Raw genomic sequence first — 23,188 nt, 5'->3', positions numbered from 1 at the left:
CTTGGTAGAATATGACTAATACCACAATTTCCAATACCAGAATGTTAACGTTTAATTTAACAAAATGCCCCAGTTAGCAGAAAAACACAGGTATTTGAGGCTGTACTATCTCAGTGGTGCAGTCTCAGTATCTCATTTTTGCTCCACTTCAGGAATTCTCAAGCACATGGCTGTTTATTCAGTTTAGTTACTTCTGCTGTATATTCTCTCATGTTTACTAATCAGAGTTGTAAGACAGGAGTGTCATTGCACAGACATCAACCCCTCACCTCCTTCTCTGGCTTGTGGAAATGCTTGACAATACCATTAACAGCTTCACCAATAGCTTCTTGTATCTGACCAGTATTTAGCTCTGCAAAACACAAAAATATATCCAGTTACAGCTTCAGAAATTGTACCTGTGTGTGAGGGTTATGGCACAGCACAAAGCACAGCAGAGGAGCACAAACAAATATAACTCATTCTGTTAAGGAAACAGTGCTGGGCTGTGGGTAATGGAAACCCAACTATACATTTATTTGTTGTTGAGAAGGTAGGAATGGAGATGGTTTGGTTTTATACTGAAGTTAACACTGTGGTGTTTCAAAACACCAGTAGTGGAAAGGGTTTTTACACATTATGTGAATTGTCAGACCAGGACCCAAAGCCAAGAAAAGAAGCAGTGCTTTATTTAGGACTAACAAATCTGGGCATCCTGGAAATACTTCCTGTGGCAGTTTTGCTGCAAACCCAAGTATTGGTATGGTTGGGACAACAAAGTAACCACCTCATTTATCAGGAATAAGACAACAACAGAACACTGACCTCAAGAGAAAACAAAGAGAAGTCCATTAATAGAAACCACTAGCAAGATTCTTCATCCATGAAGGACAGACAGAGAAAAGGCAGCAAATTTCTACCTTCCTCCATAGCATTCATTCCACTGGTGAAGGACAATACAAAAAACATCACTGGGCCAGGAGCACAGACAGATCTGCCACCCTTTCAGATTTCAAATCTTAAGGAGACAGAACAAGATGCCCAGGATTATCATTTGGAAGTTAGCTGGAGTACAAGCAGGACACTGGACTGAGTTTCACAGGTCCTCTCCCAACTCCAGTTGTGTTTACAAGCCCCCAGGTGATGATGCAGAACGGGACAAGACAGGACAACCCCCAGCACTCACTTGGCTTATTGTTTGGTGAGATAGTGACAAATCTCCTGATCATGCTTGGAGACTGCTGCAGGGGAGGGGTTCGGCACTGCCGCTCATCAGCCTCAGTGTGCGAAGTCAGCAGCTCTCCCACCAGGATCCTCTCTAAGCTGCCATCATCCATTCCCTTCCCAAGCCACCTTCCACAGGGAAACCTAACAACATCAAGGAGATAGATCAATCCAGATTCAATTCCATGCCAAAGACTTTCAACAGTTGCCTAAAGCCCAAATCCTGCTAGCATAGTTATCAGAACGATTTCATTCATCCGGCAACAAGTAATGAAGTCTTGGCTTTGGCTTTTGCCAGCACAGGCAGCAAAAGTAAAACAGCTTTTCAGTTCCAAGTTTGTGCTGAGTGTTGCAGTAGATGATCCATCCACAAAGCAGATTTTGCCTGAGTCTCACATGTAGCATGTTTTGAGGAAAAATGGGTAAAAGGGTAAATCCTTACTACATCCCATAGATGGGTGAAGAAATACACTGAATATGCTACATAGCGAGCCAGCTATAAAACAACCCCACAGCCCAAATATATGCTTAAATGCCAGAACACCAGTACTTCTACTGAATTGGGATATTAAATCAGACACTAGAAAGCACACATGCTCATTTGCTCATTATCACTTTCTCTAAACCAATGTTGATGGCAGTTTAATCAGTTTAATTGGAAAATTGAACAGCATCCAAAAATAGAATCTTTCCTCTTCATTTAATTACAAGTGAACTGGCATGGAGACCTAAGTGGACTTACCCACCAATTTGACATCAACATGAGCCTGACAGTTTCCCTAAACAAAGGACAGGGCATCAAACTATGCTGTATCTAACACAAATAAATTTAATTCTCACTGTAAGTTTCATTCCTTTACTTTCCCATGTAAACACATGTTTCTAACACTCATAAGGCCTTGTGTTCCAGCTTGTGTCCAAAGGTGTCTCTATAACACCTGGAGTACCCACTCCTAATATAAAATACCACCTATATTTGGTAAGCAGCAAGCTCTGACTTGCTGATTCTTCCTTGGGCTCAAGGCAGATTATTTCTAAGCTGCACAACAGTCAACTCATCCTCTCCACCAACCGCCTGATGAGACGTGAACATCTGCAAACTGCAAACCCTGTTTGAATTCATAAGAACCAGCATTTGTTTAATGCCAGAAGCCAAACGATCTTTCTGTGCCTTCAGGTCGAGGCAACTGTAGACACAGAGTCCCAGGAGATCAGACCTTTCTAATCAAACAAGCCCTACTGTGCCAGCTCCCTGCAGGAATTCTACTTACCCCACACGAAATGCCAGGATGATACTTACTTGTAAGTATGCCCTGTTATTTCATTTCTGACCATAACATATTCCACAAGCCACTTGGCATACAGCCCTGAATTATCATGTCCTATTTGCACTGTGGTCAGTTTTCCCAAGTTCTGGCACTGCAAATTAAACAGAGTTTGTCAGAGGAAGCTGAAAGAAAGCAGCATGTTGGGGCAGAAAACTACTAGGGAACATGCTCAGACAAACTCAGACATGTGGTTCCTGTTTCTGACTGCATGGTTGGTTCTGGGCTTTTTAGTGGTAGGCAGCTTTACTTGGTTTTGTTTGTTTGCTTGTTTTGTTAAATACTATTTTGATCTGCACAGAGCACATCAGCTGAACTAGACTCTTGAATTCAATTTTACCCAATGGACACAACACACATGCAAAAATCAGAGCAGAATCACTTCTTTGTTTTGCAACAGAAGAGGATATGACACCTCCCACAGTTGTAACAAAGACAGTCTTGTCTATCCCTTGCACTAAGGACTGTCAGTCATTTTGCTCTGCATGCTATTAAATATAGGTTAAATGTTCTATGCACAGGCACAAGCTATCTGTGACTAACCACAAAGATAGGAAATGTATGGCAAGGTGGTACAACAGTAACGGGGAGAATTTAAAACTGAACAAACAGAACATCCAAATTGGGTTTTGTATCAAGTAACACAAACCTCAAAAGTCATTTCTAATATATTCCTGGGAATCTGCAGGACTCCTGTTTCACCCAGTTCTCCCGAAATACAGATCCAAGGATTGGCTGTGAACATTGAGCCACCAAGTTTCTTGCTGGGAACAATCAATATATGGTATGGTATCACTGCAAACACAAAAGAAAGAACACTTTAAAAATGAAGAAGAATAATTACGTAACCTCTTTAGTCAAGAAAGGGGCAAAAGATAAGTCATAAAACAGCACTGCAGTACCATAAAATGTTAAAAGAACATCAGAGATCCCATTTAATCATGCTAACACTTGCACACTAAGCACTGACTGAGAATGGGCAAGTGTACACATATACAGCAGCCACTAAGAAGCAGAGCTGACACCAAAACAGTGTCAAGCGAAAAAATAAATTTGGGTGGAATAATACCTTCTCATGAATGTAATCCCTTTTTATTTACCAACCTCACAACATGCACAAAGATGGTTACTTGTCCTCAGCCTAGTGACAAGGATATAAAGACATGATATTCCTGTAATGCACTGTAGCTCAGCACACTGTACAACTCTCCCAGGTCCCACTCAGGCACAAACTGCAGCCTTTCTCTACAGGCATGGATGGCAGCAGCATTCACTGCCATGGCTGAACAAATCCAGTGAAAATACAGCATAATGCTGCAAATTTCTCTCTACCATGTCACTCTTAGTCATGCTAACTTCAGGATGCATCAACTTCTTAAAAGAACAAGCAATTTTTTTCCCTTCTACATAGCAGCAGAAATATGCACAAATGCTTTCTGGTCACCTGGTTCACCTGTGATACCTCGTATCACCTGAGCTGCAGTCCCTCCTCTGACTCTCCACATGCTCTTCTACCACCCAGCACCTCCTGCCCAGCCCTCTGTTAACCAGCCTTTTATAATAAAATCCAATTCTCAGAGTGGTCACTGTGTTTCTTGGCTTTATGCCCTTCCTTCATAGTGCATAAGCAGATTATAGTCAGGGCTTTTCAGCTGAGGCATTTAATGCATTTCTCCCTCAACATCTCCTCAGCTGTCAGTGCCCTCGATAAAGCATTTGGTGGTTGGAATTTCTTAAAAGCCCATTTAAGAATGAATTAAAATGTTTCCCTTTTTATTTTCTGTGCTGATAGTCCTAAAGTAAGTGCCAATTTAACTGCATCCAGCAGACCAGATTTTCACATTATCCAGACCTTGCCTGCAAGACCAAAAGCTATTTTGTTTGGATGTCTGTTTGCCTTGTCTTTCATACACACAAGTATTAATCACAACACATCTCCAAGGGTAGTTCTTTCACATATCCCACCCCCAATTTCATAAGCCTTGCTAAAGTCTTTCCTTATTTTGCCTTCCCTGCTGTCCTGTGGGAGCAGGCACATAGACCTTAGAGAACTCTGTAAAACAGTTAAGTGTTATAGTTATCAACAATAGCTTAGAAGTTTCTCTAGGGTATCTTTTTAACAACTAGAAAAAAAAAAAAAGGTTGAATAGTTATGAGGCAACCCTCAATGGGCATTTCATTGTCAACCCAAACCCAGAGACAGGCATGCAACAAAGTAGCCTGAGCACAAAAAAGGAAATGTTTGTTTTCCTTTAATTCCCAGCATGCATTAATGTTATTGATACTGAAAAACCCATCCTTTTTATTTATTTTATCTATTTATTTAGCATCATGCAAACAAGTCCACGGCAAAAATTTCAGCTGAGAACTCACCTCCAACTAAAATTATTAGAGCTATGTATTTTACTGAATTAGAAACAAAAGTGACAGAGACAGAAACTCCTGCCCACCAGAGAAGATCATGGAAACAGCAATAGAGCACGCACAGATGGATCCCAGGGGAAAAAAGCAGAACAATTACATTAGGGCATGTTGCTCAGAGCTGCTTAGGATTTTGGACAAGGACTCAACCAAATCTAGAAATCAGAGTTGCAGGGAAAGCAAATACTTACAGATTGTTGTGAAAACATTGGTAAAGCAAAAGTAATCAACGGCATTGAATGAGAGGAGATGATACAAGAACTGTTCTTTCTCATCATCGCAGCGGAGGAATGCGTAACGCTTGTAGAGTTTTCTGACAAAGCAAAACACAATCTGTCACAGCAACAAGATGCTTCCAGTGAAATGTTTTCTACTGTGCAAATTTATTAGGTACACTATGAATAATGGGCAAGGAATTACAAATGAGAAGTGATACTGGGAGAGTCAAGGATTTTCAGTGTGCCAAGATACACTGAGTCTCTGCAAGGCTGACATCTCCAAAGTGAATCAGTCCAGTTCTCATTATCTTCCACCCTTCAAATGTAACATTTGGTTTAAGGGTCTTCTCCCATCCAAAAACACCCCAAGATGGAAAAGGAATTTTGCACTTTCTTGAAAAAAACTTGACTTCTTTTGACCATGTAAAATGACAGAAGTGAAGTCAAGAAAGTTCTCTTAAGTTACTCCTGAGCAGAAGGTGCCATGGGAGAGTTCTCCAGCACATGATGTATGACAGAACACTGTTCTCAAAGGACATAAGACAAAAACTGGGGCTATCTGCTTCTATTTGGCTATAGGTGATCACCCAGGGGCTACAACAACCTGCACATTAATACAGGGAATAGTTCCAGTGTTGATAGTACACAGCTCCCAACATAACCAAAATGATAAGCATGCAAAGGTGGCAACCAATAAATAACACAAATGTTGGGCATAATCATAAAAGAAAAGCATGCCAAAATATATCAAAATCCAACTGATGGTGCAGGAATTCCTAAACCCTCCAGAATGCAGGGATTAGATATGAGAAATGCTGACCCAGCCATGGATAGGTTGTTCCTGCCAGGAGGTCATCCTGACAACTCCCCTCCATTTCAGGTATCAATTTACAAAAAAGTCAGCAAGTCACAAGACAGAAACTTGCAAAACAAATCAATGATAATCAACATACAGGCATGTTCTCACATAACAAACCTGATACTAGAGACTGACAGGAAATGTTCAAGGAAAATAGACTGAGCCTTAAATTAACCTAATCTGCCTATAGCCACAAGAGTGGCAAAGCCACAAAAGTCTCACAGATGCCCATGTCTGTGGTTCATCTGCACAATCTGAATCACATGTTTGACAGCCTGTCAGGGTATGTGCTGTCCTGTCTCTTCAAAGGGTAAGGTTTCTCTGTTTCCCTGGGCACATAAAGGTCTCAGGACATGTGATTTCTCCCTGTTCCCTTTGCAGACTAGAAAGAAACCAAACATGGAACATTTTCCTTACATTTGTTAACAAATGTCAAGTAAAGAGAATGGGATAATTAAAATACCTAACAGCTGCTTCATAAAAGAACAACACACAATCTTGTGAACATTTTACAATGGCAGAATTTGCACCATTACTTTAAGTACCTCACTGAACTCAGCACTGCTTCCTCCAAAAGCAAATGGGGCACACTTTCAAACCATACTGCCTACAACAGCTCTCTAAGTAGGATATCTAAATATGCAGCACAAAGCACACAAGATTACAGAGAATTGATGTCATCCTGTACAAGTTGCTCCTTTGTCTGTTATTTTCATTTTAAACATGCTTTTGCTGCAGTCTCCCTCTGTTCAGGAGAATCAGAATCTGCCTGAGAGATGAAGAGTACAGTGGCCAGTGTTAAGAGGTTTCTTCCTTCTCTTTTGTGGGGGTACATGGAGTGTGGTGGTGTGTGGAAAGTCCTCCCACAGCATGTGTTCTGCATGGGACAAGCACTGCTAAATTTAACCTGATCTGAACTGTTGACTTCACTGGAGGGGCTTAAACTTAATTTGGACATACAAGATTTATTAGCTGCCCTCACTCCATCCTTCAGCTTTTCCTTATTCACCGAAGGCCACAGCTTCATCAGAAAGTCCAACATAATATAAGACAAGCCAAATCTCAAATAATTAGCTGTTGGGGTTCAGGGGGACTGGGGAAGAAATTCCTTGAAAGATGATGAGTGGAAGGAAAGGAAGAGCAGACAGCATAGGTTAAGCTGTCTCCAGACAGAAGTCTTCAATTAAAATTAATTACAATGGCTTTAATTTCCACACAGTAAACACTGTATGTGATTATTATGAAAGCAAATCACCTTATGGTCGCTGAGCAGGCTCTAAATGTAAAAACACATGTCAAGAACCCCAGCATTGAATCCTAATTCCCAAACAGCTCACACACTTGGAAGACCAGTTTGTTCCATGCCTTCTGCACACTGCTAAGCAGATGCAAAAATAGGCACACCTGGATTTTTGAAACCAAACAATTATATAAATTTTGGTTTTTTTAAAAAGTTTTGACCAACATAACCCATCTTACTTTGTGAGTTCATGATCTGAAAGCAACTGTTTCAGATGTCTAGAAAGCAACTTCTTTTCCATAGACAGGCGAACCCAGGCTCTGGCCTTGCCAACATCTGTTTTGATCTCACTTATGTTCTGGATATGCCTGGAGAAAAAAAAAAAAAAGAAAAAGACATGCCTTGGTATTGTCAAAGCATGACAGCTCTTTTGAACCAAGCTCAGCTGAAATTTTCCAAATAACACAAAATTATAGGTAAATTGTAGGAAAAAGAAACATAATCACCTTAATATTCAGCACAAAAAAAAAAAAATCCCTGCAATCTAGCTCAAAGAGAATAAGAGCCTGAAAAGGAAATATCTGCAATGCAGTGCCCTATTTACAAAATTCTAAACCAGGCCCATCGTCTCACATGATTTAGGACTCATTCTGGACCTTATCACTGCAATATTTATGGCTGAATGCTTTGGAAAATTAAATACTGTCTTTGCATGCTCAGTAGAAGCTTTTCCTGCACACAAGGCACAAATGGTATATTTTAATAAGGCAGGCAAATCCTCAATTCACTCTTCCCTGCTGAAAAAAAAATGGATGCTGTAAGGAAAAACAAGGAAAAGACAATTCCTGCCAAGGTTGTTTCAGAAGTTCTGCATATTGCTTTTTCAGTGTACTGAAAAGAAGGCACTGGGCAGAAGTTGTAGTTTCATTCACACTAAAGTACTGAATGTTAGATAAACCCATTCTTTAGACCAAACAAGTCCTTTAAACTGTGTTCTTTCCTGAGAAGCAAAAGTGGTCTCAGAACTACACAACTAACTTAGCAATGACTGGGAAAACACAAACACTACACCCACACCTCTGTGAAAATAAACCAATACACAAAATGTTAAAAATATGAAAACTCTGTCATGGTATTTCCATAAGTTAATAGCTTTGACAATATAAAAGCTCCTCAGTATGAAACCTGTTTGTGTAAAGGTTAATGAAAATGCTGAACTATCTCCTTTAAAATAGTTCATCAGGTTCCTTCCCCATAGCCCCTCCTGCTGCTGCATGAAACACAGGATGGTGCACAGTAGACACAGAACAAGCGTGCAGATCTCAGGGGGTTCTGGGCTGTTTAACAGTTCAAACTCACCTCATATCCTGGATGAGAGAGATTCTGAGAGGTGACATGGCTGGACTTGTATCAGACTTTCGTCTTTCTGAATCGAGAAGTATTCCTAGATTCAGAAGAAAACAATTTCCTGTTAGCAGAAATCCATCTAGAGATTCTACAATCAATACAAAAAATAAGATGAATCAACACCAATTTGCACTCTTGTATTACTGGTGACTCTGTGAAGGTAATGTGGTGTATTTCCACTCCAAATTACAAAAAAATCTAATGTTACACAGATGGCTCTAAAGCTCAGCACACACTGAGCACCAATACATTATTGAGCTTAGGTTCAGCTGAAATTGGTATCACATCAAATGGCTTAAGACAGAGTAATCAAGTATTATTTTCTGAAGACTACCCTGTTTTCTTGCTGTGCAGTAAGTGGCACTATTGACACCAGAGACCAGTGTTAAATATGTTGTACTCAGTACACCACACACCCTGTCCTTACTGAGCTATTACTTTGCACACTTCTGTAGCACCACTACTTTTTAAATATCACATTTTGGGGTTTTCAAGCAATATTATTACTTTTATCTTTCAAATTAAACTCCAGAATGAAGTTCTACGTTGAATGCAATCTCTGCCCTCAATCCCAAATTAGAAAGCATGGAATTAATTGTGACTTATTCTGATACACAAAATCACTATGAACTAAGGGACATTCAGAAGACTAAAATTTCCAGATCTATGGTTTTGATTGCTTACAAGATCTTCGCAACATTCTTTGTTCAAATCTTTGCTTACAGCAGCTTTTAATAAAAAATAAAAGACACCCACTGCCTCCCCAAACTTATTCTCTCCAAAATTTCTATCCTATGCCCCTACCTGACACAAGAAGCAATGTTTAAAAATTACATTAATAATCCTAAAAACATATTAACAGTGGATCTTACGCAAAATATTGCTGCTACTGCAACAAAAATTAAAATATGTTTCTTCAGTTTAAGTTTTTAACAGTAAGCCTCCTGCTCAGTTGTTTATCAAGCCATTATGTAAAACTTCAGGTGTACAGCACAATATTCTGTGCTTATACTGCTCTTCCATCCTGATCCATAACATCATTTGCTCTGCCAGTCATGCAGGGCCTGTGTGTCTCATGAAGGATGATGCACCAGAGCAATCCATTTCAAAGCCTGTCTCTGAGGCATCAGCTATTTCTGGGTTTCTGACTACCATGGTACTCAGATCCCAGACCCAAACAAGTGGGCACAATGCAAACCAGTTTATTTTTCATAAAACATACTGAGACAACATACCAGGCCCATATTAAACCTGTAGTAACCATAATATTTGATTCAGTTATACTGAGTGAAGGGTATTTCCAAGGGAAAAACACTCTTCATGGTGTAAATCTGCAGGCAGCTCTTACTCACAGCTTTTAATCACCTTCTTCCAGCAGATGCCAATCTTACCTGAGGTACTGAAGCTGCCTGATGTGGTTCTTCTTTGTCTGTTTTCTAGGTAATGTAACAGATGAGACCACAATGCAGACTTTCCCTAAAATGAAAAAACATTAGTTAAAGAAATCACTACCAGTTGAATTAAAAAAAAAAAAAAAGTTTAAAACATGATTGAAAGTATCAGCCATGACAGAGACTTGCTTTAAAGATGTTTCTCCCTATAAACTCAATGGTAAAAAACAAAAGTAAGACAAAAGTGGGAGGTGCTTGGGAGCTGTAAAGAGGCTGAGAAGGAAAAGCAAGAGTCAGACTACTGTGATATAATGATTCTGGTAACAGCAAAAAGTCAGTGGAACTTTTTCCCTCTCAGTTCATTACCATGACAAGAGAACACCCATTGTAAAATGCTGTGGAGTTTTAAATCTGAGGCTGTGACCTGTCCTGTGGGTCTCTCCCTGTCTCTCCAGCAGTGAATGACAAGGGACACAGAGCCAGCCTGTGCAAGACACACCCGGGCCAAGTCCTGCTCCCCTCAGAGTAATTCAGGGCTAAGGATAAATGCTGCCCATTTTTAGAATCTCAAAAGATTCCCCTCAATTTCATCAGGTAAAGCATCTGCATAATCACAAACACAGTAAGATATCCCAAAATACAAGCACAACAGTGAAAGCTTATCAGCAAAAATACCCCAGCAGTTCTACACATTGTAAAACCAATTGAAAAGTTAGAACTTGGGATATAATATTTAGGCCAAGTTAAATCCATCATATAGTGTTAAAAGGTGCACCTTGCTCATTATGTTGCTTTCTTAAATCCCTGGTGGCTTAAAACAGAGGGGGAGAAAATCTTTCACTGGGAAATGATAAAGATTCTTGGATTAATCATAAAATATTTCACATAATAAAAAAGCTTGCAAAGCTGCAGAAAGGCAGCAGTAAGCAACCAGAGGCTCTCCAGCACATGAATTGGAATTACTTACAGATAATTAGTATTACTTATCTTCCTAAAGTACTGTACTAACCTGAGACGCCAGTAAAGATCAAGCAATTCTGCATTTCAGAAAAGCTGTCATATTATGAGGCCATATTTTTATTTACAGCTTTGTGCAGAAAGAAGCCATGACTGTGAAGCCAATAATTGTCAATTCCACACTATCAATTTCATCTAAAATTATCTAAGTGCCTTCCCAGAAATGCAGCAAACATAGTTCGTCTTTAAATTCTTTTTTAAACTATATTTAAAAATCTTTAACCATTTCCATCCTATAGCTCCCTGCAGTTGACATAAAGAACTATTGACCATGAGGGATTATTTCAGAAGTGGCACGCCTCCAGAAGAATAAATCCTGGAGTGTCTGTAACATCTGTGATGATAGAAATCTATTAAAAATATGCATTCAGTGGTGAGGATATAAAAAAAAATCCATTGTGTCTTGTGTGTACCTGACAGATCCAACAAGGAAAGCCAAAACTGCAAGTCTTATTATAAACAGATAAAAAAGAACATGAAGGTATCACCCAGCAAAGAGTTACATCCAAAACTGTGGTTTTTTCCCCAATAAACACACACATGCACACACAGTCTAGTGTTCAGCAACCAGCTGCCATGGCAAGGAGAACTGCAACAGATCACAGAAAGCAGCAACAAAGGGTCCTGCAGCAAATCAATGCCAACAACCACGATGAATGTGAGGACTCATGCAGTGTCTGCCCACTCTTCTGCACCGTGGGCCTCTCCTTTAACTTCACCAAATAGCAATGATGAGGCAAGCTGGATCTATAAGGGGAAGGAAGACAGCCTAAGGAAAGTAGTGGGATAGAGAATGGGCAAGGGAATAACCAAAGCCTTCTGAAAGTCCAGACTACTTCAGTCATTAGATCCTACATCACAACTCTCCTGCGTTGCTCGGGACAACGGAAGGCATGGATTCCCTTTGCATGTGGAAAAATCAGTAGGTAGCTAATGTAGGACTGCTGGGGTTCATCAGCAGGGAAGAGGTAAAAGCAGGGATTGGTGGAAGGAAAGCCATCCTCATTACTATGGTCAGTTGAGAAAGAAGAGTCTTCCTTGGCTCATTATTGAAAAATAAAATAAAATCAATGTATGAAACAGTAGGCTTTTCATATTTCATAAAGGCCAGAGCACACAGAACTGGTGGTGCCTTTTTACTTTTTTTTTTTTTAAACTCTGGATCATACTATGATATACACTGCACTTCCTCCATCAGGCCTCTATTCTATTCCACCACTCTATTTATTCCACCATTCAGCACTGCTTGCCAACATCTGCAATCAATCCAAAGCATTAACCTTATGAAGGGTTGGCCGTCTGGTGGTCTGAAAGGCCCAAATCTGGGTTGAAGCAGAGTATACTGATGCTCTGTCTTCTAAGACGAAAGCAGTACAGCTTCTATCCTAAGTGATATACAAGAGGGAAGGGAGAGAATCACATGATAAATCTTCACATAGAAAACTTGTATAGTTTGAAGGAGAGCAGAATTAAACACTGGTGTTTGGCTGCTGGGAACAGAGATACTGGATTACAGTTGTCTGGATTATGAACATATATTCTTAAAAAGAAAGGAAGTTATCATCTTCTCCACTCTTGCTACTCCTTTGTACAAAGGAGAAGTCAAGTTGGTAAAGGCCCTCCAAACTCCATCTTGTCCCACAAGTGACTCCAAACAGAAGAGCAAAACAATTATTCATTTCATACAAAACCCCAACACCTCTAGCTAGTGATCTTGTAACCATAATTTAAGTACCCTGCATTACACAAAGAACCAAAATAGCAAGACTGTTACTTTGAAGTACTAAATTATCCTTCAGGAAAACAATTCCCCCCATCCCACAGAGAGCACCTTTAGGACAGGTTGCTTTGTAGCCTATGCAACTTCATTAACAAAAATATTAAGAACACAGCAATAGTTTGGGTTTTTTTACCATCCTATTAAAGAAAACTACCAAAACCCACCAAACCAAATGAAAACCCCAGGTTAAATGGAGAGTCCTCCAAGAAGTTATCTGTGGAACACATCTACAGGTACACTTGCACATATCCCACAACATGGAGACAGACAGGGGATAGGAAGTGACATAAGAAAGACTGAAGGGCACACGAGTATTTTAACATCTCCACATACACACTGAAACTGTCCTCTGAAAGCAGAGAGAGGAACAGCATAATACAACTTCAGGAAAGTGTGCTCTGCAATGTACAGGAATATTTATGCCTCACCTGTTTGACTTGCAGACCGTGGCTCCATATTCTTTCTAGGAGGTCACACAGACTGGCTATCAGGGTGTTCTCCTCCACTCCTGTGATATTCACTTCACCATGACCAAGCTCCACAGCTTCTCGACCCATTTTCTCAACCAACATCCTCTTAGTCTCAAAAAGGACAAGGTAAAAGTGAGGTAAATCTCTCCCAGGAATTTCCAAGATCACTTGCATTTTTTAAATGACCAATAATTGACATGGTAACAAAGTTTTGGCAGAATAACTGGCTGTATATATGTATTTCTGGCATTAGTGCAGACCTGCCCTTCTTTTATCTCCGGTTTTCAAGCCAGGACAGCACCAGTGCTCATCTTCTGTTTTTCTAAAAAAGGGTTTGCAAACAGGCACATCATCTTCCACAGAGTAACCCCAACAAAAGGAACAGCAGGTCACACATTAACAAGATGGATGCTCAGCAGCAAGGCCACAAAACACAGATCTTGGGTACTTTGGTGAGTACTGGATGCACTCCCCAAAAGCAGGACACTTTGTCCACCTCCTCTCAGGGGAGGTGAATGCACCCAAGTGTCTCCAAGCAGCATGGGTATATCGTTCCTGGGTGATGCTGTTCTGCCAGAAGGGCATTTGGATTAACCCAAACTCATTCTGGAGTGCACCTCTTAAGCTTCCCTATGAGCCACATTCTCCTAAACTGTGCACAATTTCATACAGGCCAACAAAGCTTTCACCAGCTCCTGAAGTAGTCTTCCAGTCACAATATATTCATCATACAGCTAACTGGAGGAAAAAAATGGTGAGGGAATCAGTTCTACTCGTCTCTTACACATTTTTTCACCTTTGTTCATATTCTTTCAAATGAAGAATACTCCCTTAAGCACCCCTGCACAGTCTTGCTGGAGATTAAGAAGTCCAAGTTAGTCCCTAGCTGCTTCTCCCCCTCACTCCCTCTGGCAATTTCTCACTGTCACAGAGCCAAGCCAATATTCAAAAATTTTCACCATCTATTGTGCCCCTGTTAAGGAATGGGGGTTAGCTGGACAGTTCCATAAAGTTAAATCAGAAGTTGATGCACATATTAAATAGAGTTTTATGAAAAGTTGTATATAGTACCTCCACTGACTTTAGACAAGAATGTGTCTATTTCATAATTATTCTCTTTGCTGTATTTTTATAAACATGAACATTTGCTTTAGATTAATATGTTGTCAAACATATACTGGTGAAGCATGTCTACAAATTAAAGCCAAATTTCTTCATTAAGTGCTTAAAAACGTACTGCTCAGAAATATCCTTATGAGAAAAGCTGCTGTGTTTTCCCCACAAGCCGCTTTTGGAGTATTCACTCCTGCTGAAATAGTACTGTCTCATTAGTTATAACTGAAATGTGCTATAATAGACTTGGGCAGCAGGATGGTAAAGACCCTTCAGAATATTCAATCCCTATCATAAATCTGCTTGATAAAGTCTCTGCTCCTTGCAGAATTTCTGAATACATTATCTCTTCATTTATTTCTCACCACCATGCAAAAATCCTTATAGGGATAAAGCAGAAACAGATGGCAGAAAAGTGGGGGGGTTCAAACATCCTGGATACAAAATGATCCAGAAAGGATGGATATGAGGTGCAGGAGAGTCGAATTATTCTCTTTTTTACCTTATTTCTGCATTCCTTCAACAAGCCTTCTACAAACTTCCAGTTTGTTTGTGCAATTACTGATGGAGAGAGGTTAGAGAGCTTGGGCTGTCGGATGGTGCTGCCCAGGTTCCTGGCCTCTTGGATGTATTTCTGGATTAGGGGAGAAAATGGACACAGAAAGAAGTGCAAGTGAGGCTACTTAGCTGAGAGAAAAAGGTAAACTTATCTTTATAACCCCCACCTCTGGAGTGAGGAGGAAAGGATCTCCTCTTTCAGAAAAGGCCCCTTTTTATATTCAGCATTATTTAGGACTGAGAAACTTAAACTGCTTTTTCACCAGAGGTCAAATCCCCATTTATATTGTCTACACAGTATTAGAACACACATTGCTGAATTACAAAAACACAATACAAACTGCTGAGGATATTCAGATGCATAGAGATTCAACTACTCCTTGCACCACTGCCAATTGTCTATTTTTTTTTTTTTTCATTCAAATGAAAATTTGCAAAAACTACCCAGACCAAGACTATTCAAGTGGCAGACTGGTCTACATGGGGACTGCAAGAAAACTTTGCTCTTTCAGGAAGCAGCTGCAAAATGCAAATGATAGCAACATCTCTCAGCTGTGAAACAGCTGTATTTTTGAGGAAAATCATTTCCTGAACCCACTCTACTTGAAAGAGCTCTTCTGCTCCTATTACTGCCATCAAGGAGTTGCCATTGTTTTCACCCCAGAGACAAGAGTGATACAACAAATATTTTGGAAGCCAGGTGATCTCAGGTTGGTTGGGGCACAGCTAAATGAGAATTAGTGATAGAAAGTCCTGTATAGGCACTGATGGAATACTCAGTATTAGTATATATATCAAATTGACAGGGAAACTCTCTAGCTCATTGAAATAATGACCAGCTGAAATGTCAGTGAAGAGATCTGTCAAATACAACCAAGAGGGAAAATCCCACCTTTTCCACTGGCCTTGCACTAAAGAACTGTGATATAAACATTTAATTATGCATCTTTATCCAGAACTATGATTACAGTCATATTGTGCATTGGACATACCAGGTAATGCTCTGACACAGATTTTATAGAAGGCATGAAGGGCCAATCATGCTGGTCCCAGTCTAAACATAACTGCAACTGAAGCTCTGACATGGAAAAGTCCAGGTGCTGGCAGGATAAGTTGGTAGCAAAAAGCCAAGCAGATGTAAAGTGAAAGTGGTAAGACATATGAAGTAATAAAAGCAAACATGCAAAACAGAAAAGAGTGAAGACATAACAGTGCAGAACTCCCAAGCATACAACATAAAAATAAATTCATAAGTAATGAATCTGAAAGGAAAAAAGAAAAGATGGTGTTAAATCAGTGGCTTTGTGTAAACTCTGCCCTCCACTGGGCACAAATGTTTGCAAGTAAAAAGTCTCCATTGCACGGATTTTCAAGCTTCAATTAGTTTAAAACTGCCAATGCTGCAGTTTGACACTTCCTGCTCAGCCTGGCCCCCAGTGCTCATCTCAGAAGAGCTCCCTCCCCACTCTCAAATTTACTGGAGAGCTCTGAGGTTCACTCAGAGAAGGGATCAATGTTCAATCACCGTTATGTCATCAAAGAGGTACAGCACAAACCCCTAAAACAACAGCACCGTTCCCACTGGCACTTGGCACCCCCAGCTGAGCATGTATTTCAAAATATTTATTCCTCAGATTTTTTTTGCCTTTTACAACAGAATAACTCCTATAGAAAATGAATATGTGAGGAATCAGTTTAAAAACAAAACAAACAAAACACACCAGACACCACAGGCAGATTTTTGCCTTTGTAATTAGCTCAAAAGTTTACATGCTTTAACAATTGTGTTGTTTAGCACAGTAATGAGGTTAGAAATCAACTACTATTCATTTCTGTTACATCTAAGAAAAAAGCACTTTAGAGGTAGCTGAGCATATGGAACATGTCAAAACCAGAAACTACTGGTAGAGGTTTTTTATTATGCAGACATTTTTCTGTTACACGGTTATGGATGACAGAGATGACACTATAATTCAACAAAATTTTAACAAACCAGTAAGTAAATTCCGGAATTGAGTACACTAGGAAGATAATTAAATCCATCACTACCATAAAAGGACAAACTGAACAAACACACTCGAGTTTCAAAAACACTATCGTAACAGACACAAGACTACTAAAACTCAAAATTAAGCTTTTCTAAGGATATTTAACAAGGCAAGAGAATATTGCTTTCAATGAACAACACACAAACAAAAGCAAAACTCTGGGGTTAGTAAACGAACAGAAATCCTCTAATATTTTGAGCCAGTCTATTCTTGGAATTACCCATAAATCAACACCTGGTGTAACAGTTTGCTGTCTGTACCATACAAATCAGAAACTGTACTGTGATTAGTTCACCTCACCCAGATCTTTCAAAACCACTTCACCACAAAGAAAAACTGTGTCAGCTGTAGGAGCAGTTGTAAGAGATGTTTATCAGTTCAGAAGGTGGTCAGACTGCACTGTGTAAAAACAAGCAGCCACAAAAGTGACAGTGTGGGTGGGCTTCTCACTCTCACCTTAGTAATGAGGTTGTCTCTCACTTTGTCACCTTATTATGGCCTACAGAAGACACTTAGGCCAAAAGGCAATGCTTCTGATTTCAGGATGAAATTAACCTCTCTAGAGGTGGTTATCTTTCCTCCATCAAATACACAAAAGAAGCATAGGGTGACTAAGTTATTCAGAGATGGGAAATAGATAGCTGAAAACTCTTCCCACTCATCCCCTTTAAAACAAAAAAAAACCAGAACAACTCAAAATAATGTGACTGTGTTTTCAGAGAACTCTCCTATATATGGGATGAAATAATTTTGTCCTGAGAAGGGGCAAAAATGACATAACTTTTATAATAAGAAAATTAAGTATTTTTGGTCTGCTACTTCATTTGTATTAAACACACTTAAGGGAGAGCAGACATGAACTGCAAGTAACTGTCTAGACATTTCATAAAGGTTGCAGAGCATTTCTCAGGCCATTAGGAAAGAAAAAATCAGATCTCTAGAGCTGAGCAATTTTCACCTCTCTCTGGTCATTGTCCAGACGCAGGTGCTCTGTGTGCTGCTTCTGTCTGTCCTTGCGCCTCCACTGAGCAGGAGCATTCCTCTTTGTCCACCTGCACGTGGGGAAATAACATCAGCCAAGTGTCAGGAGGCAGGGAAAGGGCAGAGGCAATCAGAGCTTTCCACTTTATTCTATACATTCTACACACGCTGAACATGCTGACAGCAGTTACATCAGCCAAAGCGCAGCTGCAAGCACACACAAAGAATCTCTGGAATATTGGGCAACCAAAATGTTTTAGAATATTAGATCACATACATTTGCTTTGTATTTTTTCTTTTTTTTTTTTTTTTTTTTTTTTTTTTGTCACAATTCCAAGGACAATTTAAGCCTTGCCTCTCATCCTTCAAGGTTTTTAAAAGAAATATCCTAAAATATTTGCTAGTTCCTACATAAGATCAAATAAGGGGATCTGCTTTTATAATGACAATAATTGAAAGTAACTCTAAGTACACAAACTATAACTTCAAACATAAGAGAGCTTTCTTCAGTAAATTTGCTTCAAGAAATCCATATTTAAAAAAGGAAAAAAAAAAACAAAAAAACCAAACTGGACAGCAAAAATCCCACCCCACAACATCTGATCTGCTCCCACTTGAAAAAAATACACACAAAACTGACTTTGCTTTCTCAGATCTCTGCTTTAGTGCCATTCTATAGATCTTACCAAGATTCAGCACCTGTTGCCTTAGCTTACTTACTTGTTGCTTGCTGGGCCAGTGGATAAAACATCAGACTGAAGCTTAGGAAAAAATCCAAGCTCGTATTTCCCTTGTCCAATTTTCATGTCCAGCAAGTGTGGGTGAACTGCAGTGTGATCTATTTTTGCCAGCCTTAATTCAATAGATTTCTCTGAAATAGTAAGAAAGTTAATTTTTAAGGTGTTTTGATCAGACATGTATCTATAATCACGTATCTTCAATAAAAGCAGATGTCAAATTAAAGAAAGAGGTAGAAGTTGCTTACTGATTTCAACAGGGACATTATTAGTACAAGAGTGTTTCTGACATTAAAGAATGGCACCAATAGGAGAAAAATGTTTATCTTCTTAAGCTCAGACATCTTTCACACACCAACCAGGAAAACATCTGAGCTCTACTTTACATGAATTTCATCTCACATCTCAACATCACAGAAAATGTCTAGTCCTCTGTTTGAGCTTTACATCTGTATTTTGGTCAATTTTTTTTTTTTTTTGAGGTTTCAAAGCATCAATCATTACTTAATCTAATGTCTACAACCAACAGCACTGACCAGTTGCACTAACTGTCAAGTTCATGGTCCTTACCAGCCTCATCAATGGTTGTGCACTTTTGATACATAGATGTGCGCAGAGTCGGTGTCCTGACATTCAGCAGCCTAATTTTATCCACCCTAGAATCAAAAACTCTCAAAACAGGGTCTTTGTCATCTTCATCATGGCACATAATCTTATTGTCAATGAAGGATGCAAACATCTGGGTCTCCAGGAATCTTGAGAGGAAGGGCAAGTAAGGTTCAGGCTGGTCGGACAAGAAAGAAGCCTAAGAGACAGAAAGAGATAGGAGTGTTTGGGAGTCTGCAAAGAGAGAGAGACATCCACCAGAAGCACCAATTTTTCTGATCAAGGATATATGAGTGTTTTGGTGCCACTTAAAAACTGTTTTTATTATACACATCAATTCTGTCCCCAAAACAGGCAGTCTGCATGAAATTTTCAGCATCAGTACTATCACCTACTGTATAGCACAATAATTGGTACATTGTGATTTTAGCATTTCCTTCATCTTCAAAAATTTTAACAGGATCCCAGCAAACCACACCATCAGTACTGCAGATGTGCATATTTGGTACTTCTGGCTGGGCTCACAGCTTGTGAAATCAATGGGAATCTTTTCATACAACTCGGTGGGAATCAGATGAGTGTTTTAGCAGACAGTGCTGCAACAATCTTCACCCATGTGAACTCTCCTGCTGACAAATATCTCCAGCAAAGTGCAAAATTTTCAAGAACTAGGTCTTATGCTTCTCTACAAAAGAGTTAGGAATACATTTGGTACACATGTTAATAAGCATTATTTGGGGTCATGACTTAATTCATTAACATATTTGGCAATTCCTCTGGTTAAAAATCAAACAGTTTCCACTAGTCATATTTAACCTTGATGTGGAGGTTAGCCCTAAAGTGAGGCTTTCTATGCTATTTTTCTAGGGCAAGCTGCATTTTTCTACAGTATCCTTAAAATAGTATCTTTAGCTCTCCAAATCTGTATCTGTATATATTTCTCCACATACTAAGATGTGACTTTTTTTGGGAACACTAAAATTTAAAGAAGAAATTACCATTTTGACAGTACAGTTTTCCATTCAATGGCCCAATACACAAAGCCTTAAGTTTGAATACTGTTTCACCTCTTATATTGATGTACCTTTTTATTACAACTTACTTTATCGAAGTTTTGCATCTGTTCTCTGTTTGTAAACCAGGATTCCTTGTCCTGACTGGGCTGGATGACAAACACTTCATAATCTGCAAACATTTGTGTGAAGCGGTTGGCAAAAACTTCCCGAATCTGAATGTTCAGCTGGTAAATCTTGAATTCTTCTTCATCACACTGAATTTTAAGATCCTTTTTGCTACTGGTCTCTTCTCGCACCTCCAGCTGTAAAAGTAAGGGAAAACACAAATAATTTGCATTGATGCTTTGTCAGGTATTCCAGGCACACAAAATTTTTATCTGCCATTCAGTTGCTACTCTTCAAGCCAACATTTCAATAAAGAAAAATACTTACTGTTTCAATTACTGCAATAAAACAGCAAAATCAAGAAAATCCAGACAGAAACCTTTGCCTTGAAAATTTCTCATAATAAACCAAAACTTACTTCAGTACTGTTTGCACTGGATATGTTTTAGATTTAAAAAGGGTAAACAACAACCATATATATGTCCATGGATACCACAGACTTAAATTACTTTCTCTTACCCTTCAATAACCTGCATAGGCTTTTCAGAGGTTCTTATTACCCCTAAAGATTTGCATATTAGGCAAATCTATATGTGGTGTCAAACAACTCCAGGTTTAGAACTGCTAAATACATACCAGCTTTCAAATGAAGACAGAAATGCACAGTAACAAGAAGCTGAGCATGTCTAGCAGCCAATTGCCTGTAGCCTAAACGCTTAGGAGTGTAAATCACAATTCCCCACTACATACCTCAGAGTAATCTTTCAGAAAAGAAAATGCATTTTCAATTAAGAAGTGGGCTAAAATTTATGAAAAAAAGCAATAAAATTAAGATATTCAATTCATAGGGGGAAAAAATCACCAATAGTGACAGTCTTCACTACATTCCACAAAACCTCAAAAAACTTCCAGGTCTTTCAGGTAGTATATTTTATGCACAAAGGGCTGCAATTTGTTTTTTGTTTCACAATTCTAATCGCTCAAAAAATGCAATGAGGATCACCATAAGCTGTGCATGTCCACTTGCTGGAATCAGACACTCCTGGACACTATAACATTAACCAGAAAAAAGCATCACAGTAACCCCATGGCAAATATATTACATATAAGCAAAAAAATATATCTATTCTACACAGAATGAAAAAGGTATCTATAGAAACCAAGACTGGATGCAAAGTTCAGCATTATCTAGATGTCAATTTTAGCCACTTAATTCATTAGTGGTGACAATTTAGCATAAATCTTAAAGTCAAGAATAAAAAGGGAAACATGCTATTTTTAAACATATTATCTTGGTAAATAAACACTTGGTGGATAGCAAAGGTTTTCCCAGATGCTACAGGGTTAAATCCCATTCCCTCTCTCCGCTAAGCTTGTCCTTGTCTCTACAGGTGTCCATAAAGTTTGAGAACATGTTGACAGAAAGTTCCTTCTAGAGAAGACAGACACACAGCATCTTTGGACCATGACTTCAGACCATCTGCCACTGCAGGACCAGAGAGAGTGCAGCTCATTTCGTATCTTACCTTTTCCAGACTCACACCTGTTCTTTTAACAAGTGCTTGGAGTCTTGCAATAGTCTCATTTTCCTTTAGCAGCTCATAGGAATTCAGAGGTGATCCTGCTATGTTCCCATTTCTTTTATCAGAAACCAGGTCACATGCTCTGAGGCTCTTCATCTTGGAGGCACTTTCACTGCAGTGCAGGTTTCCCTCAGGTGGAATTCCAAAAGCCATCAGTATCTCTGAAATTTCCTGAATGAACTCAAGTTTATTTGGAAACTGGGGTAGGTCTTCTGGCAGCTCAATGAAATGGTTGTCTACATCCACAAAGCACAGGTTAGCCTGGGATTTAATTTAGAATAGGACATAGCATCACTAAGCACATTATTAATCTTTAGGATTTGTGCTTATATAAAGATTCAAATTCACTTGTTTGGTTATTTTGCAAAACAGAGTTGCCCCAACCATAACTGAACTGGTTGGTTGGCTTTGAAGAATGTAACACAAGACTTACACATCCAGGTCTTCTGAGGAGGTAACTGAGAAAGAAGACTAATTTTACAGACATTTACTATGTACAAAATAGATTATAGCATAAATTAGGTACAGATGTGTGATTTTTTTCACATGTGTACAGCTAAATTTTAACTACAGAATATATGCAATTCTATTTTATACATATATATGTGTAAGCAGGTGACTGCCTGTTGTTAGATTATCAGTGCACTTCTCTAGAAGATTTAGCAAATTTCAATCTAAAAGGTGTACTGACACTGCAGAAGTACAATGAAGTTATCTGCTCTTTTTTTTTTGTAAGCAACAAAAGGCAATTGCCTGACAACTAAGGCAATTATTTGAACAACCAAGTTTGCTTCCAATGAGAAAAATGAAATTAACTAATTTCCATTCTGGTTTTCTGTTCCAATCTCTAACTCATTTACCACCAAAAAAGGCCAAGGTGAGGGACAAAAAAAGAAAAACCACCTATGTGGCTTCCACCGGAAGATCAAAAGAAGTTCTGCATCTTTCAAGGTTTACCTCACTCTGTATTTGGCAAAGAGGAAGGTTCCCCTTTTGGCTTCTACATTGCAAAATTAAATGGTTTCAAAGCATTACATAACTACACACATCACAGCAAGAACCCCAGTCATGTGTGAAACCTGCCTGGAAAGGTAAGAACAGAGAAGTAAC

The 23,188-nt window shown here is 39.1% G+C and overlaps 1 protein-coding gene across 4 annotated transcripts in view; it reads right to left on the bottom strand.

Annotated features, from left to right (window-relative positions):
• Positions 1-23,188, bottom strand: part of DENND5A (DENN domain containing 5A) — a 61,384-nt gene that overhangs the window by 4,048 nt on the left and 34,148 nt on the right. For 2 of the 4 annotated variants that reach the window (XM_021529482.4, XM_021529481.4), the window contains 16 exons: positions 22,022-22,339; positions 20,477-20,692; positions 19,339-19,573; positions 18,752-18,902; positions 18,009-18,102; positions 14,947-15,078; positions 13,290-13,442; positions 12,362-12,466; positions 10,065-10,149; positions 8,626-8,710; positions 7,506-7,634; positions 5,141-5,262; positions 3,178-3,323; positions 2,504-2,622; positions 1,166-1,347; positions 270-352 (listed from right to left, as the gene is read on the bottom strand). In XM_021529482.4, the coding sequence (XP_021385157.1) occupies positions 270-352; positions 1,166-1,347; positions 2,504-2,622; positions 3,178-3,323; positions 5,141-5,262; positions 7,506-7,634; positions 8,626-8,710; positions 10,065-10,149; positions 12,362-12,466; positions 13,290-13,442; positions 14,947-15,078; positions 18,009-18,102; positions 18,752-18,902; positions 19,339-19,573; positions 20,477-20,692; positions 22,022-22,339 (2,355 nt within the window). The remainder of the gene's footprint in view (positions 1-269; positions 353-1,165; positions 1,348-2,503; positions 2,623-3,177; positions 3,324-5,140; positions 5,263-7,505; positions 7,635-8,625; positions 8,711-10,064; positions 10,150-12,361; positions 12,467-13,289; positions 13,443-14,946; positions 15,079-18,008; positions 18,103-18,751; positions 18,903-19,338; positions 19,574-20,476; positions 20,693-22,021; positions 22,340-23,188) is intronic. The other 2 variants (XM_021529483.3, XM_021529484.3) reach the window with 1 other exon arrangement.

This window comes from Lonchura striata, chromosome 5 (assembly GCF_050655825.1).
Source record: "Lonchura striata isolate lonStrDom1 chromosome 5, ASM5065582v1, whole genome shotgun sequence".
In the NCBI taxonomy this organism is placed as follows: domain Eukaryota; kingdom Metazoa; phylum Chordata; class Aves; order Passeriformes; family Estrildidae; genus Lonchura; species Lonchura striata.
Note: the sequence above shows the minus strand (reverse complement) of the source record. Positions and strands in the feature narration are given on the sequence as shown.